Consider the following 15710-nt stretch of genomic DNA (forward strand, 5'->3'; position numbering starts at 1 on the left):
TCTGGATTATGGTCCCTGATTGTTCGAAAAATCGTCTGAAATCTCCAAACCTGAAATGCTCGAAAAAATTACGGGTTACAGACCTCTAGAGACGCCCCGCCCCCGCCCAAATAAACTTTGACGACCGTAAACGCGTTTTCCTGCTATTCCAGTCCCGGAATACAGTAAGTGGTCTGATATAGCCTAATGTGGGTGGCTGAGTCGATTTCCAGTCAACCAATCAATCGTCGGAAATTTAACTGCCGCAAACATGTTTTCCTGTTATTCCATCCTGTGAATACAGCAACTTAAATTAGATCCAATATAGCCTATCTTAGGTGGCTTACCCGAATCCCCCAAAACAATCGATCGTCGCGGGGTATGGGGCCTCGGGCTATCCGAGAAAATTTTGAAAATTTTAACCACCGCATATGCGTTTTCCTGCTATTCTAACCCATGAGTTAAGCAACTTCAAAGTTTCCTATCGTATTGTAAACGAAATCCCACTCTATGCCGACCATCCAATCGGACTGTTGAATCTGCATTCACAAATAATAATCGATGCCCGAAAAATGTGGCAGAAAGTAGTGTGGCTCCAGACAAAATGTTTTAATCCATAGTCAATTCAGAACAAATTCGTGGTATTCAATTAAAAGAAAAGTAAAATTAGTGTTTTATTAGATGAAATAATATTTTTTTGTTTTCACTTGACCCGTCTACCCGAAAATTCAGATTGCCTATGGTACTCTCCCACAGAAAATTTTGGAAAATAGGGTTTGCACCTGTAAATGACGGAAAATTTCAATTTTGAGGCTGAATTTGAGATATTGGCGTATTATGATATTAAATTTGAAGGAAGGAATGCGACTTTAACGTACCTATAATAATTTATGAGAAAATGAAAAGTTCGGAATCGGGTTAGAGTGCGACTTGTTTGAATTTTGAAGATTATCACGCCGTTTTGGGCGCCGTATTCATTCGTAGGCGCCTAACCAATCTCACTAGCATTGTGGACGCCACGCCAATTATATTATGAGGGCCCATGATCACGTCGTTGGCGGCCCACCAATCTCAGCATTATGGACGCCCCTCCTGGATGAGGCACCCCACAAATCTTGCCGTTTTGGGCGCCCATTACACAGCATTATGCATTATGTGCGGCCCGACAATCATATATTGTCATAAGGCGCCCCACCAATCATGTCCTTATGGGCTCCTCTCCGGGATAAGGCGCCCCATCAGTTGGGATGTTAATCGTGTGAGTCATAATGAGGCGCCTCACCATTAAGGGGGGGGGGGGGTGACGCCTCATATATAACGACCTGATTGGCGAGGCGCCCATAAAATCAAGTGACTTTGGTTGGGCGCCCCGCAAATCTCGTCGTGTGCGCCCAACCAATGTCATGCGGCTTTATGTCGCGTCCCTAATATGGGAACGTTGGTCGTTGGCATCGTATTGCGTTCAGTGGGAATGGCGCCAATGGAGCCCATTTTTCCCCAATGGGCAAAGGGCGAAATTTTCCGGGGGTGGGGGGGGGGGGTGCAAGGCGGCAAGCTGCCTATAATATGAAGGTTGTGGACCCCCTAGAGGTCACAATTTTTATCCCATTTTGATGAAACCTAAATCATATCTTTATATCCCAAACATCTTAGTCCATTTTGATATTTGCCGCCTCCCCCCCCCCCGCGCTACTAGCTACAAATAATCTCTATCCATCTCTTGGCGTTGGGGTATCTTGCCTGGCAGCAGCTGGTTCGAATTTCATCAATATATTTTCGTGAATTATCAAATTGTACACCCGACTCTGGTTTTCCATTCCAATAACTACATAAGCATACAGCGACCATGCCCCCTAAATAAATAAAGCTACAGCTTATAGTATTTATTCACATTATAGACCTGATGAAATTGATATTTACGTGGGTGGTAATAATTCTTGGATTACTACGGATGATTCTTATTGGATGAGTGGCATTACTTGTCAAGGAAATGAATACAGACTGGAAGAATGTGGAAATGTGACATGGAGTCAAACCAACTGCAATATAAGTAACATAGTAGGGGTGAGATGTGGTAAGGATTGAATAATCTCGGTCAACCAGAATCTCCTAGTCTTCTACGCACGGAGTGTGCGGGTCTGTTGTCAACGTTCGACAAAAAGTTCAATTGCCCAAGTAAATTTCGGCAAGCAAGTAAGAGCAACACCCCTTCCCTAAATAAATACCATAATTCATGCACTATTATAAACAAACATGAATCGTGACGGCGAATTAGGATTAATTAAATAACATAGATATGGTTCTTGAAGAGAGAGATTTTGAAGTGGCAGTGCAAATGGATTTGGCTATTCTTAAACTAATTTCTTTGGGTCGACAGCTTGTTTTATGGTTATTTGCCCCCTTAGACTTTGTTCATGATAATGTAAAAGAATGGATAATCTTGCCAATGACCTATTATTCCCAAATGTTGACACACCCCCACCTCCCATTTGTCTGAATGATAGAGACTAAGTATTGAAATGAATAGTTTACATGTATGCCGACCAAGGAGTGCCGAATTCACCATTTTTGTCTGTTGCTATATATTCGTATTCTGTACTAATAAACTTATTTTATCTTTAGAACAAGCAATACGTTTAGTAGGAGACAGGGGACCCACTGACGGACGAGTTGAAGTTCTTCATGATGGTATCTGGAAGAATGTTTGCGATGATTATTTTAGTAAAATTGCTGGAAAAATTGTTTGTAGACAATTAGGATTCCTCGATCTTCAACAGTATGTTGCATTTCTCAATTACAAAATTCACAAATTAAACAAATAAAAATTATTTGTATTTAAATTTGTTCTACTATTATATTTTTACTAGTCTTGAGGAAATTGAAATCTATGTTACGAACAATAATTCATGGATTGAGAATGGTAATTCGTATTGGTTGGATGATACTAACTGTCAGGGGTATGAAAGTCGTCTGGAATATTGTCCTCATCTAAGATTTGGGGAAAACAACTGCATGAGTAGTGAAGTAGCCGGGGTGCGCTGTGGTAAGAAACAAAATTAGAACAGGTTTTGTTAGCTCATTCTGAACAAAGATACCCGTTACCCACGGAGACATTATAGATAGCTATCGTTTAGTTTGGTACGATGATAGCTATGTGGCCCACGCCCAACCAAAGAGATATAGTAGCAGTTTCCACTGAACACTACATGGATTTGTGTAAAATATGGAATATCGACCCTGCACCCTCCCAACTATGAGATATAGTATCAGATATCCTAACACTACTTTTAGTTAATTCAGATGGCATTGAAATAGATTTCCGAACCCAATGATAACCAGAAAATTATTCAGCTTTCTTTGACGGAGTTATTTCCAATGCATCCGAAAACATGTACGTTATAATTGTGCGTGGTATTGAATTGTTATGGAATATCAAATTAATAATAATATATAGATATTACCTCATGCATATATCTGTATTTTATTGTTAGGACAAACTGTGCGGTTAATAGGACATCGAGGTCCTGGAGATGGGCGTTTGGAAATTCGTCATAATGGTATTTGGAAAAACGTTTGTGGTGACGGATTTAATAAAAAGGCTGGGCGCGTAGTTTGTCGACAGCTGGGATTTCTCGATCCAGAGAGGTAGGAAGAGACAAGCTCTCGTGATTTATCCCCTCTGTATGATGTGAATAGGATTCGATGAATTAGTGATTAAAGTAGCCAAGTCTCTAACTCAATATCATCCAAAGTCTTACAAGCTGTAAATACGAATTATTTCTCAATTCAAATCAACATTGATGTTGTGATCTTACCACTAAAGGGTAGGCTTCTGATATCTCATATCTGGAGAGCATGCGCAATAGACTGGAATAACCAGACGCTAGAAATTGCTATTCGGTTGAGACTCATGCTATATTGCGCTGGCCATAACTGATTTGAAATTAGAGTCAAAACGGTAACAATTGAATGTCAATCAGGTTTAATACAATCAGATTACATTATTATATGCGTTGCGATCCATTTGGGTCAATTTCTAGGTCCCAAATATTAGCGATTTAGCTCCTTTAAGACTGGAGCCTCTGGAGCGCCGACAAGAAAGTGTACAACGCATACAAATTTTGGCGTCATTTTCCAAGATGCACACCATTTTCATACCTTTTAATACAAAGATTTAAAAATATATACAAAATGTCAGGTTAATTGCGATACTATTCATTACAAATAGCAAAGTAATGGTCGCATGATTTGTTTTTGGTGGAACATGTAATGTACTTATGATATTTTATTCGCAAAAATTTATTCTTGTAAGATCAAATTGATGGCATTTGCATCGCCTTTGACATACTGAATTGCATCGACCATTGATCATCTGCTGTCAACTCTCGGTCTATACGATCTGCCAATTATCACTTTTCTTAGTCCACCCCCACTCAGCAGGGCTTGCCTTTTGTAGTTGGCGTACTGTTGACTGTTAACATTTAGAGCCTGGTGTAGACCCTTCATTTTGAGTGTACATCATTTAAGCTGAACTGATGTGAGCGATGTCCTCCACAAAGTAAATACAGGCCGCAGCTCCCGCCCTGGAAAGTATTACCCAAATCAATCTAAATGTAAGGATTTGAAACTTTCTCAATCACACTAATTGCTTCATCTGTCTTTAGGTCTGCATTAGTCTGATCGACGGACATTGTTGAGAACCGACACAAAGGTTTTGTTCCCCACTCTGAAACTCCTAGGTCACCGATATTAGCCCACGAGCCCAAGGAAGTGCTCGCCGAAGTACATAAGCAGTTTCTCGGAACCGTATATGGGAACTGGATAAACAGTAAGAACTAGTGTCAGAATTCCATCTAGAATTAGAAGTTGTACAACCTCTAATACTAGATCCCAAACAGCAACACCATTATGTATGATGGTCTTTCTAGTTGTATGCACCTATATTTGTTTTATATTATGGGTTCACTATGGTACAGAGTAATTCAAAAGTTCTAAAATTGACATATCGGACGTTGAAGATCTGTCGTTCCATGATCAATCAAATTGGACAATATGGTGTGATTTTCGAAAAATGCACAATTGTTTTCGGTTTGACAAATTTGGCAATAAAATAATTATTTGTTCATATTCTGACAGACTAGATGAAGTTGATATTTATGTTAATGGCAATAATTCATGGATTATCAACAATGGTTCTTATTGGTTGGATGACGTGGATTGTAAAGGAGGTGAAACCAGGCTGCAGGACTGCAACAATTTGTGGTTTGCGGATGATACATGTAGTAGTGCTGATGTAGTTGGTGTGAAATGTGGTAAGCAAGGGCGGATCTAGCAATTTTGAAAAAGGGGGGTGCCGCAAAATGAGGGCACTTACCGCGGAGACGGGGCACGCCGCTGAGAGTGTTTTTTTTGCAGGGGGGGGGGGGATCACCCCAAGAAAATTATCCGCCATTTCCTTGCATATGTAGTCATTCCAAGAGCTATTTGGCTGATATTTTCGTCTAAGTAAACGTTCGGAAATCGTTGAAAAAGAGCCTTAAAATCGAGCAAAAAAGCCAGTTGAACATGCGACTCGAAAATTGTCAAGGCGAGCGAGGCATTATGATGGGAAAAAAGACGAATCTATTCCCTAGCCACTTCACTATTTAAGCCTTGTAACTTGTACTGTGTACTCTCCACACATGAAACAATGCTACATCAAGTTAAACACATGCGCGTGGGTAATTGGCACGAGTGTTTACTCCGCCGATTCCACAAAATGCTATCATTGATAGTGGAAGCATTAATTAGACCAGACCGGTGTGTTGTGTCGATGGTTTGAGTCATTTGGGATCCCTGCAACGGGTTGGGAACGGACATATTTGGGTCTGAGACAAGGCACTATCAGCAGTAAAAAAGGACACTGTCGAAAATTAGGGTTGGCCCCAAATCTGCATTTTGTAAACTGATTTATTATTATTTTGCTGTTGTTTACAGAACAAACAGTGCGATTAACCGGTGGCCAAACACCTGCAGAAGGGCGTGTAGAAGTTTTACATAATGGAACCTGGAAAAACGTCTGTGATCATAAGTTTAATATAAAGACTGGACAAGTAATCTGTCGACAGCTTGGATTCTTTGACCCTAACAGGTATTCACATTTATTAAATCCACGAATATACTACATTCGCCACGTCATTATAAATTACCTCCCTTATTTATAATTAGTCAATAATTAGCATTTCTCTTCAGTAATATGTTCACTGACACATTAAGCAAAGCCCTAAAATTATAGATCCGGGCCTGAACAAAGTAGACGCTTACGATTTTTTTTTTTTGATTCGAAATAAATCATTGGGACATTGATATTCCCTGTTCTCCGTCCATCTATTGCAAAATGTGGGCGTTTCCTGTATGGCAACTACTTGTTTACATATTTATTTGTTTTATATTCCAAATCGGGGAACCACGGTCGCTACGTGGGAAAGACGCTGGTTCGCTAGTCTGGCGGTCACTTGTTCTATTCCTGCATTGGCCGAGGAAGTTCATCGGGTTTTTCCGATATGGTTTCCCCTTGCCAGTGGTGCAACACGGGAGGCTTGACAAGGACTGCTATCTAGTGACAAAACCCCGAGGTCCCGTGTATGCATTGGCGTGCACGTAAAAGATCCCTTGGCCGTTGAAATTCCCTCATAGCACAATGTATGGCCTATGCCCCTCTTCATTTGCCCAGTAGGACTTTAAACCCAATTTCATTTCATTTCATGTATTTTAAATTTCTTCTGACCAATCTTGCCTTTAAACTCTCTTAACGTTTGGCTTCAGAGCTACAAATAAAGAACAAAAGTCAATGTATAATTGTATTTACGTTAAAAACAGCTAATACCGATTACACTATATTCATATTCCTTCGCAAAGCTTTTCTTTCCTCATCTAGTGCGAAACGCCAATTTGCCTAAAAATCATTGAATCTTGGATTAACTCGGCCTAACTTGTAGACTAGTTCGGAAAATGAAAGGAAATTGGGTTTAACGTCCTACTGTTCTGCTCCGACTTCGGGAAGATTTCAGAATATACACACCAGTGTGCTCTCCTTTTCAGACCAGATGAAGTTGAAATCTATATAAGTGGTAATAGTTCATGGCTAGACATTACTGGAGATTATTGGTTAGATGACGTTAACTGTACAGGAAATGAAGCGAGATTAGAATTTTGTCCGCATAGAACGTGGGGAGAGCATAATTGTTCGAATCAAGTAGCTGGGGTTAAGTGTGGTAAGTGTCTAGAAGTGTTACATGCGTTGTTGCATATCAGAAACGATAAATTACTAGGTCTGAGATCAATAGACAGCTGTACGATGAATAAAGATTGAATTTATGAAACATTTTCTATTTATTTTGCTTGGACATCAATAGTTTATCATATCATCTTGTAAGATGTGGGAAAGTATATTCTACAAGATAATTTTATGTGGTGCTTTTTACCTCCACCAAATATTTTACTTAGAAATTAATTCAATTTTTTCAAACTTTTCTCACACCTCCTTATCGCCCTCTGTGGTACTACACTCCACAGAATTTTCCACTTTAATAGTAGTACCACAGAATTTTCCACATTGATAAGAGTGTTTATATGTGGTCCGTGGTGTTTTTTACCACGAGAGTTCCACAAGATATTGAAATTAAATCTTGTCAAAAATATCTTCTCAGACCCCCATATCTTCATGCGTGGTATCACATTCAGCAAAAACATTTTGAATAAATTTGATAAGTAGTATTTGATCAAATAAAATAAAAATCTAAGTCAAATGTCTTGTTGAACTCTTGTGGAAAAACACAACACAGACCAAAAACTCTCCACCAAAATTATGTGGTACTTCTGTCATTTGTTTACATGTCCAATATCTTGTGGATCTCTTGTGAAAATTCCACACAAAAGTCCCTAAACCTTGCTATAAATAGAAAACACAACCATCAAGATTATCCATTAAATTTTACTTTTCAATAGTTAGAAAATGATTGCATGGATAATTTGTAACAATCATGCTCATTGATGTTTATCTAGTTACATAAAATGCTGTACCCAACTTCCGATACTACTGTTATTATTTTTTTTATTGAACTATGTTGACATTTAGTTAAAACGGTGCGGTTAACGGGATATCAAGGATCTACAGATGGGAACTTGGAAGTTCTGCATGGCGGTATGTGGAAGAGTGTCTGTGCGGATGGATTTGACAAAAAGGCTGGACAGGTTGTTTGTCGACAATTGGGATTCCTCAATATTAATAGGTAGGAATGGGTTTTATAGAACACCTTTTTCCTGTGATATAAATACTCAATAGGGGTAGTAGACCGGAAGCCTTGAGCGGATTGTCTGTTGCGGTATCCTAGTACATAAATATGGACGTCTGCCATGCACCCGTTGGTGGGTGTGGCTGTGAGGATCATGGGAAGAGGTTGAAAACGATGAACTATAATAGCCCTCGTTTCCCAATATAGCATGAATGGGTATCGCCAGGCTTTTTTAATTTTGAGAAACCCCAACCAGGCTGCTGTAATTGGTGCACAAAAAGTAAGCTATTTCTAGGTCAGCTCAGAAGCGAACCGAATAAAACCCATTGGCCTTGCTTTTTAACTGATCCAGCTTAATTGAAAATGTTTGGCATTGTCCATTTATGATATCTGGGTTGATTGCAATTGGTGTCATTGCCGTATCCATTCATACTATCTTTGGAAATGACAGATATTTTGGAACCTCTTTCAAAAGGTTTATTTCCAGTTAATCATCTGCTTAAGCCTTCATAGCCTCACTCACAAACGGGTGCATGCCAGACGTCCATATTTATGAAATAGTGTAAACAAAGATCATCTTCACATAATAGTAAATTTGGTTCACTTTACAGTTACTTGCCCCCCGCCCCCTCTGTGGACAATTCGTAAGTATAGCAATTTCTTGTGGCATTTCTGGTAAAGAACCGTTGCTTTATATTTATAAACTGGTCATATCCACGACTTTTTATATATTTTTCATGCCACATTTATGAAAGTGTGTGGAGAGTTATATTTGTTCAACGTGGACTATCCAAGGCTACGGGTCAATGTTCTGTCATTGTCATTTTAGAACGGACGAAGTTCATATCTATAGTGGAAATAATTCATGGCTTACCGCTCCACACCCGTTTTGGATGAATGACGTTGTTTGTGGGGGATATGAAACTAGGTTGGAAGATTGTGAACATTCAACTTGGGGACAGAGCAATTGTAGTAGTGCTGGAGAAGTAGGAGTAAAGTGTGGTAAGCAAACATGATTGATTCATTTCGATATCAATTTGTTCTCTGTCCATCTCTTGCAAAATGTTGGCGAATCTTGGATGGCAACCGCCTGTTGTTTAATTTGATGACCACTTAATGGAGAAAAACATGGATCTTTATTATTATTATTATTATTATTATTGCGCAAGAAAAGACCATATCTTTTATTTAAATTCATATCTAATTCATCGTCATTTGATTAGTATTATTGCGCAAGGTGGGGTTTTGTTCTTCATAATAATCAGTGCATTTAATCATGCATTATGCAAATGCTAAATTTGCATATTGTAGGTCTTTCTTAAGGTCTGAAATGTTATCTAAATTATTAATTAATTAGACATTATTAGACATTAATTAACTTATCAAGACCATAGTCAACTCGCGATGCCATCGTTAGCCTGCGATATTCAGTGGATCTGAATACGTTTTATGATGGATAATTTGTTTATTATCGTACCAACGGTAGTAATGACGATCGAGGCTAGTATATAATTGAATCGGTAATATCTTGGTTCACATTGCAGCAATTTGACTGAAATGTTCAGCATATTCTCTTTTCATTATCTTTTTTAAAAATTAATATAGCGAGAACTGTGGGCCCTTTATCTAATCTTACCTAATGTCCCCTTAATAGGAAAAACATTATATACTTTTATTTAAATGCATATCTAATTCATTATGTTTATGGGGTTTTGTTCTTCAGAACAGACATTGCGTTTAATAGGAAACAACAGTAATTCAGATGGGCGTTTAGAGGTTTTCCATGATGGTATTTGGAAGAACGTATGCGGTGACAAATTCGATAAAATGGATGCACAAGTTGTTTGTCGACAGTTAGGATTTCTGGACCCTCAACGGTAGTAACAATTTAATTCTTTATACATTCGTATCATATTATTTCTGTCTTATCCAGATCAGTTAGAGTTAAATGAGCTAGGTAAATGCAGTCAATACTTTAAAGCCAACTGCTACTTGGCTACATATCAGTGGATCTCACGCAAATTATTGTTTAAAATATACACACTCACACTTATTACAGACTTGATTCGGTTGATATTTATGTTAGCGGTAATAATTCATGGATTATAAACAACGGTGATTACTGGTTAGATGATTTGGGTTGTCAAGGATATGAAAGTTGGATTGAAGACTGTGGTCAATTAATATGGGGTCAAACTAACTGTGGTAGTGGTAATGCAGTTGGGGTAAAGTGCGGTAAGTGTCCCAAAAACTATTTTTTAAAGGTACTGTTTGGAATTACATTTGGTACAAACAACCTCAGAAATGGATCTACAATTCGCAATGGGAATTAGTGTCAGTACTGTATGGAAACACTATTTCCTCAATGAAATTGATGTGACCTGTCATTCAAGCTCGTCCAAATGGAACTATTTTTCTTAGCAACAGCAACTGTATCTGACTAGCGCAGTAATTTTCGACTAAATATCGACGGTGGTCTTACAATACACTACTGTCATCGAGAAGGATTAAACCGGGCTAAGTTAATGAGGCTTTAATATGGTTTTATTCGCTGTCGATAAAATTATATTTTTGAAATCATTTGAAAAAAAGACACAGCAAAGAATGAAAATACACCCATAGGCAGATATGTGTTGACAGCAACTTATCCGAATGGAAACCTTGGAATTAGGACCTCACGTGGTTTTTAAAAGGGGGCGGTGGTGTATCTCCGGAACGGAAGGTGCATCCCAAATCGCATGCACAGTGTTTTCAGAAACGGAAGGGTAACTTCAGGCCGGACAGTTGGTCCTTTCATGGTCCCACAAAATTTGAAAGAAAAATCAGTTCAAAATTACAGCCTCTATCGTGTTCACAAGGTTTCCGGCAAAGTGGTGATAACTCCCAACAAGTAAGAACAGGGATGTAATTCTATTTAATTGGTTATCTGAACAAAAAAGTCAATTCCCACTGTCCAAAACATATTAACGCTAAATCCGGACATGTCCTCATTGGTCAAGGTCCAATAAAAGTGTCGATTTAATGAATTTTTATGTGCTTTTAAGCCGACACTGAGCTGAGGGTAAGAATGAATACGGAACATTTTGTGGAAATATATTACAATGAAGTATGGCATGGTGTTTGTGCAGACGATTATAATGAAGAATTTGGGATGGTTGTTTGTCATTATCTTGGATATACGGAAAGGTCTGTTAAAAGATTTTTTTTTTTTTTTTTTTTTTTTTTGCCTTTGTAAATTCTGTTAAATAGAGTTGCAACTAAAGTACACAAGATCACCACAAGTATGGCAAATGTGGTATGTGACTATATAATTAGATTTGAATACGTTTGAATTTATCCCCAATTTAAGCATGTGTGCTATGCGTCTGTGCAAGTCAGTATAATGTGTCGTCGTTCATTAGCTTTGCCATGTACTTCAATTATAAAATGTGCATAGTATTTTCGAATTTCTAACACACAAACCTTTCGAATACAATTGTATTACCGCTTGATATCATTGCTTTTTTATAAACAAATCGATATTGTAGTTGCCAAATAATTATGACCACGTCATTTCTGGTTTTATTAAATTAAGACTGAGTCCAAGTAACTTCTGTGTGATTTATTAAACATAAATAATTCAACAAATATTTACAAGAGTGAGATCCGATCCGTTCTAAATCTGCATTTCAAATATAGTTCTACAAAATATATAATAGACAATTATGACACATTAACAATCATACTATAAAATATTGCTTCTCAGTTGAAATCTAAAACAACAGAGAGTTTGGTCAATGACCAATTCTTAATCCCTCCATGCTTAGTCTAAATTATATCTGACGTAATAGCCATTGGCTGGATTAATAAGGTTCTATAACCCAGGGGCCAGTTGTCATTGGATTGTAAAGAGTTTTGTGATTTTATAAGGACAATATATCACTCATGCCAGTGTCTGTTTCATTCAACGCGTATCTTACATGAGAAATAATTAGGTAAGAAAAATAGATATTAAATTACATTAATGTTGTCAAAGATTTGTTTACCAAAATGGGAAATGTAACATAGGTTTTTAATATATAGAACTCATATGACTATGCCAGTCATATAATCTAAGAAATTCAGCTTTCGAAGTCTATATTTAAGAAATGTTGCAGACTTTTCTAAACTAGAGAGCTATGATATTATATGATATGCGCCTATATATGATATAGCGCTATATAAATGTACATATTCTTATTATTATTATGGAATAAGCAGTTGTTTTACCCAATGCATTATTAAAACTGCGACTTTTCGGTACAGTTTGTAAACTTTGGCAAGAGGTTATATATAACAAAGGTAAAAGACGAATTTGTATCGGAAAGTTGTCACTGCGCACGCATCAGTTATTGAGTTCATCGATTTGCTATTTATTTTTACAGTTTGTTTGCACAAGAACTATCCCCGAGAGTATCCCAAACACCCATCTTACCTATAGCATTTAACTGTTCAGGTAACGAACAAAAACCTGTTGAATGTCCACAGTATAACAGATCGGAAACTTGCCCAGTTAGTGAAAGTTTGAGAATGAGATGCGGTGAGTTACATTTCGATTTTAACTTCTATTCAGTTTTGGTTTTATTAACCAAGTTAATTCTAGCAACCTTAGCACCCACGTCGTCATAGGGTCCCTTATGGTTATATGCATTGTTGCCTCCCATTGCTTTACACACTATATGCCCTAGCCAATCAGCAGATAAAAGAAACATATCTGCATAGCATTGACAAACCTTAGCACACTCCCTCCATGTACTGAGTATTCTAAATGTTGAAACTGCAAAACAGAATTCTGTTTCTGATCCAAATGTCGAGCATTTGTACTTAGCAATTTTAGGTCAAAAATAAAATAGTTGTTTTCATTGGATGGTTATGTTCATTTGTTTAGATATAACTGATTTTGTGTTCGACTATTGTCACAGTCAGCTATTAGTAATAAAACAATAACGACTCTCGCTAAATGTTTTGAGGTTAATGTAATCGTTTTGTCTATGAAAAACACATCATATCAAATCAATATTTAATTTTTGAACGAAATCAAGAAGCCTTTTCTCCCAGCTCGATTATTTATATTTTTCATATTAGTGAATATGCCGATAGAAAACGCGATGTCCTTATCATGTTCTGCGAATAATTTTGGAGTTAAAGTGGATTTAGTTGGATTACAACAGCTAATTCCTGGTTTTAAAGATGAAGATTTGACACTCGGAATTAATTGTACTGGTAGACGTGAAAGCAATACTACACTTGTATTCCGTCAGAATTTTAACTCTTGTTCCACTCAGACGACAGAGGTAGGAAAATTGGTTAACTTATTCAACCTATGTTTCCGTATATACCCAACTTATTATATCAGAAGCATGTGCTAAGGATCGTGCACGAGGTTAGATACTGAGTGCAGTGGTCTGTTCGTCCGGTCTCAAGTAATGACCGGGTCCGAAGTTATTTCGCCGACCCTGGGAGATAAACATATTTCTATATCTCTATCTCAGAGTAAGATTCAGAACATAATCTTCAGGATTCGAAGAATAGGTGTTACTGAACCAATCTCCAATTTCGTCAAAATAAAAGCTAATCCTGCGCTCAATTGGCGTAAAGCACTAATGCGACATTCCTTATTTAGAGTTTATAAGATATTTCTCAATAATTGTATAATATAAAGAATGATTTTTTAAAAGCAGCTGGCTTCAGCTATCAGAATAAGAAGTCTCGTGAATGTGATACATTTGTAATAACTGAACTATCTTAATCGCTTTAAAATGTATTCTTGGAGTTGTGGGTCATAATCTCACAGTCCAGATATTTATACCATCTTAAAATATTACAAGTTGTTACTTTTTCAGATTGATAATCAAACGTTGTTGTTTACCAACTATTTAGTGTATATTAATCGTTTTCCAAATATGTTTGGAGAACACTTTCGGTGGTTTGTAGATCTTGAATGCCTTGTGAAACCTAATCAGACGATTGAGGCAATCGCAACAAACTCTTCTCAAGTGATAGCAACCATCAATTTGTATGGCGATGCCCTTTATCAAACCAAAATACAAAATATCGCCTCAGAAACGAAAGTTGGCGACAATGTCTATGTACAAGTACAACGTCCGTCATTGGCTGGATTTAGAATGGTAGTAGACAATTGTTACGCCAATGATGCCGATAAAAGTCATTCTTTGATACTGATACGAAATGGGTAAGGGAACTAATTTTATTTTTGTAAACCATTTCGATGTCCGTTAATTACCCATGAAAAAGGTGATGAGTGGTCCGGCTCGGCTGCCTTAAAGCAATTGAGTATAAATATGTATTAATGTACAGGGGACATATTATGTCACTTATTTATTTATATCGTTTGTAATTATCTAACAATTTGCTAAGAAACCAACAAATTCTGGCATATTTGGTCAACTTAAAGTAAGTGAGAATGCCTACCCTTTAGGTATCTGATAGCACTTCAAACAAAAGGAGTTTTACTTGGGGAGAGTTGCTGATTATTATGAAAGAATAATTAATATTTATTTTTGCCAGGTGTGAAGTAGATGGAGGAACACATATTACAAAATACACAGATAGCGAGACGCACTTCTTTTTTTCGGTAAATTTGGACATAATTAGTCAAGGAATTGTTGACGTTACCTGTGATGCCAGATCCTGCAGCACTTCCTCTGTCGACGCCACATGCCTTCAGGGTTGTAAAGCAGGATAGATTTTTAAGGTTTGAAACGAATTAATAAAAAAAGCTATCCTTTAATTTACTTTTTGTTACTTGTTTGGCCTATATTGGTTACAATTACTGGGACACAATGCCTCTTTAGAGCCGTGTGCCACACTTTCTTTGGAAAGTAGAGGAGACTAATTGTTCTCGTGATCGGACCACCTTTCCAAAGGTAATTACTGTATTTTAAATTCAAACCAATACTTTTAACTCTCAGGGGTTTTTTTGTCATGAGTTTAGATTTGCTTATGTATCCGACTATTTGTTATAAGTGTCCTTATTTGGTGAACAGTTGTCAGCCGACTTAAAAGGTTTGTAATTCTAAAATAATTTTCTGAAAATAAAGTTGTATTAGTAAATTTGTCCATGGATAGTTGACCAACAGATTTGTATCCCTTCTTGTGGTAGTTCAGATGGTACTTAGGTATGTTGAAATGGCCCGTAGCACACATAACAATTAAATGAAAATTGTGAACATAAACGCGGGCATTGTAATTAAAAAATAACTATTAAATCATTAAATTGGATACCCTCACGAATAAATTCAAAAGAGGGCGATTTTTGGAGTGACATGACCGTACGAAGGACACTCGATAGGCTTTTGGATAGTTGAATATTTGAAGTTTTTGGTGTTCCTATGGGAACCTATTGTGCTTTCTATGAGGATTTTTATGCGCCCACATTTTTATGTGTTCATGTTTTTTGCGGACACTCTCTAGGTCACA

At 37.3% G+C, this 15710-nt stretch overlaps 1 protein-coding gene and 2 long non-coding RNA genes across 3 annotated transcripts; all 3 read left to right on the plus strand.

Moving 5' to 3' along the window:
* The first annotated feature begins 1972 nt into the window (after positions 1-1972).
* LOC126832110 (uncharacterized) lies at positions 1973-3017 on the plus strand. Its single transcript, XR_007684550.1, has 3 exons — positions 1973-2053; positions 2602-2755; positions 2847-3017. It is a non-coding gene; the product is annotated as an uncharacterized LOC126832110 (long non-coding RNA).
* A 351-nt stretch (positions 3018-3368) lies between these two features.
* Positions 3369-9241, plus strand: LOC126807727 (scavenger receptor cysteine-rich domain superfamily protein-like; the record flags this gene model as incomplete). The annotated part of the gene is made up of 6 exons (XM_056103294.1): positions 3369-3387; positions 3471-3624; positions 5116-5291; positions 7059-7232; positions 8096-8249; positions 9082-9241. Coding segments are annotated over exons 1-6 (837 nt in total), but the record flags the coding sequence as incomplete, so codon positions are not given.
* A 1-nt stretch (position 9242) lies between these two features.
* On the plus strand, positions 9243-11432 carry LOC130014354 (uncharacterized). The gene is made up of 4 exons (XR_008789330.1): positions 9243-9254; positions 9976-10129; positions 10312-10487; positions 11297-11432. It is a non-coding gene; the product is annotated as an uncharacterized LOC130014354 (long non-coding RNA).
* The last annotated feature ends 4278 nt before the right edge of the window (positions 11433-15710 follow it).

The sequence above is a fragment of the Patella vulgata genome, chromosome 9 (genome assembly GCF_932274485.2).
Source record: "Patella vulgata chromosome 9, xgPatVulg1.2, whole genome shotgun sequence".
NCBI classification, from domain to species: Eukaryota; Metazoa; Mollusca; class Gastropoda; family Patellidae; genus Patella; species Patella vulgata.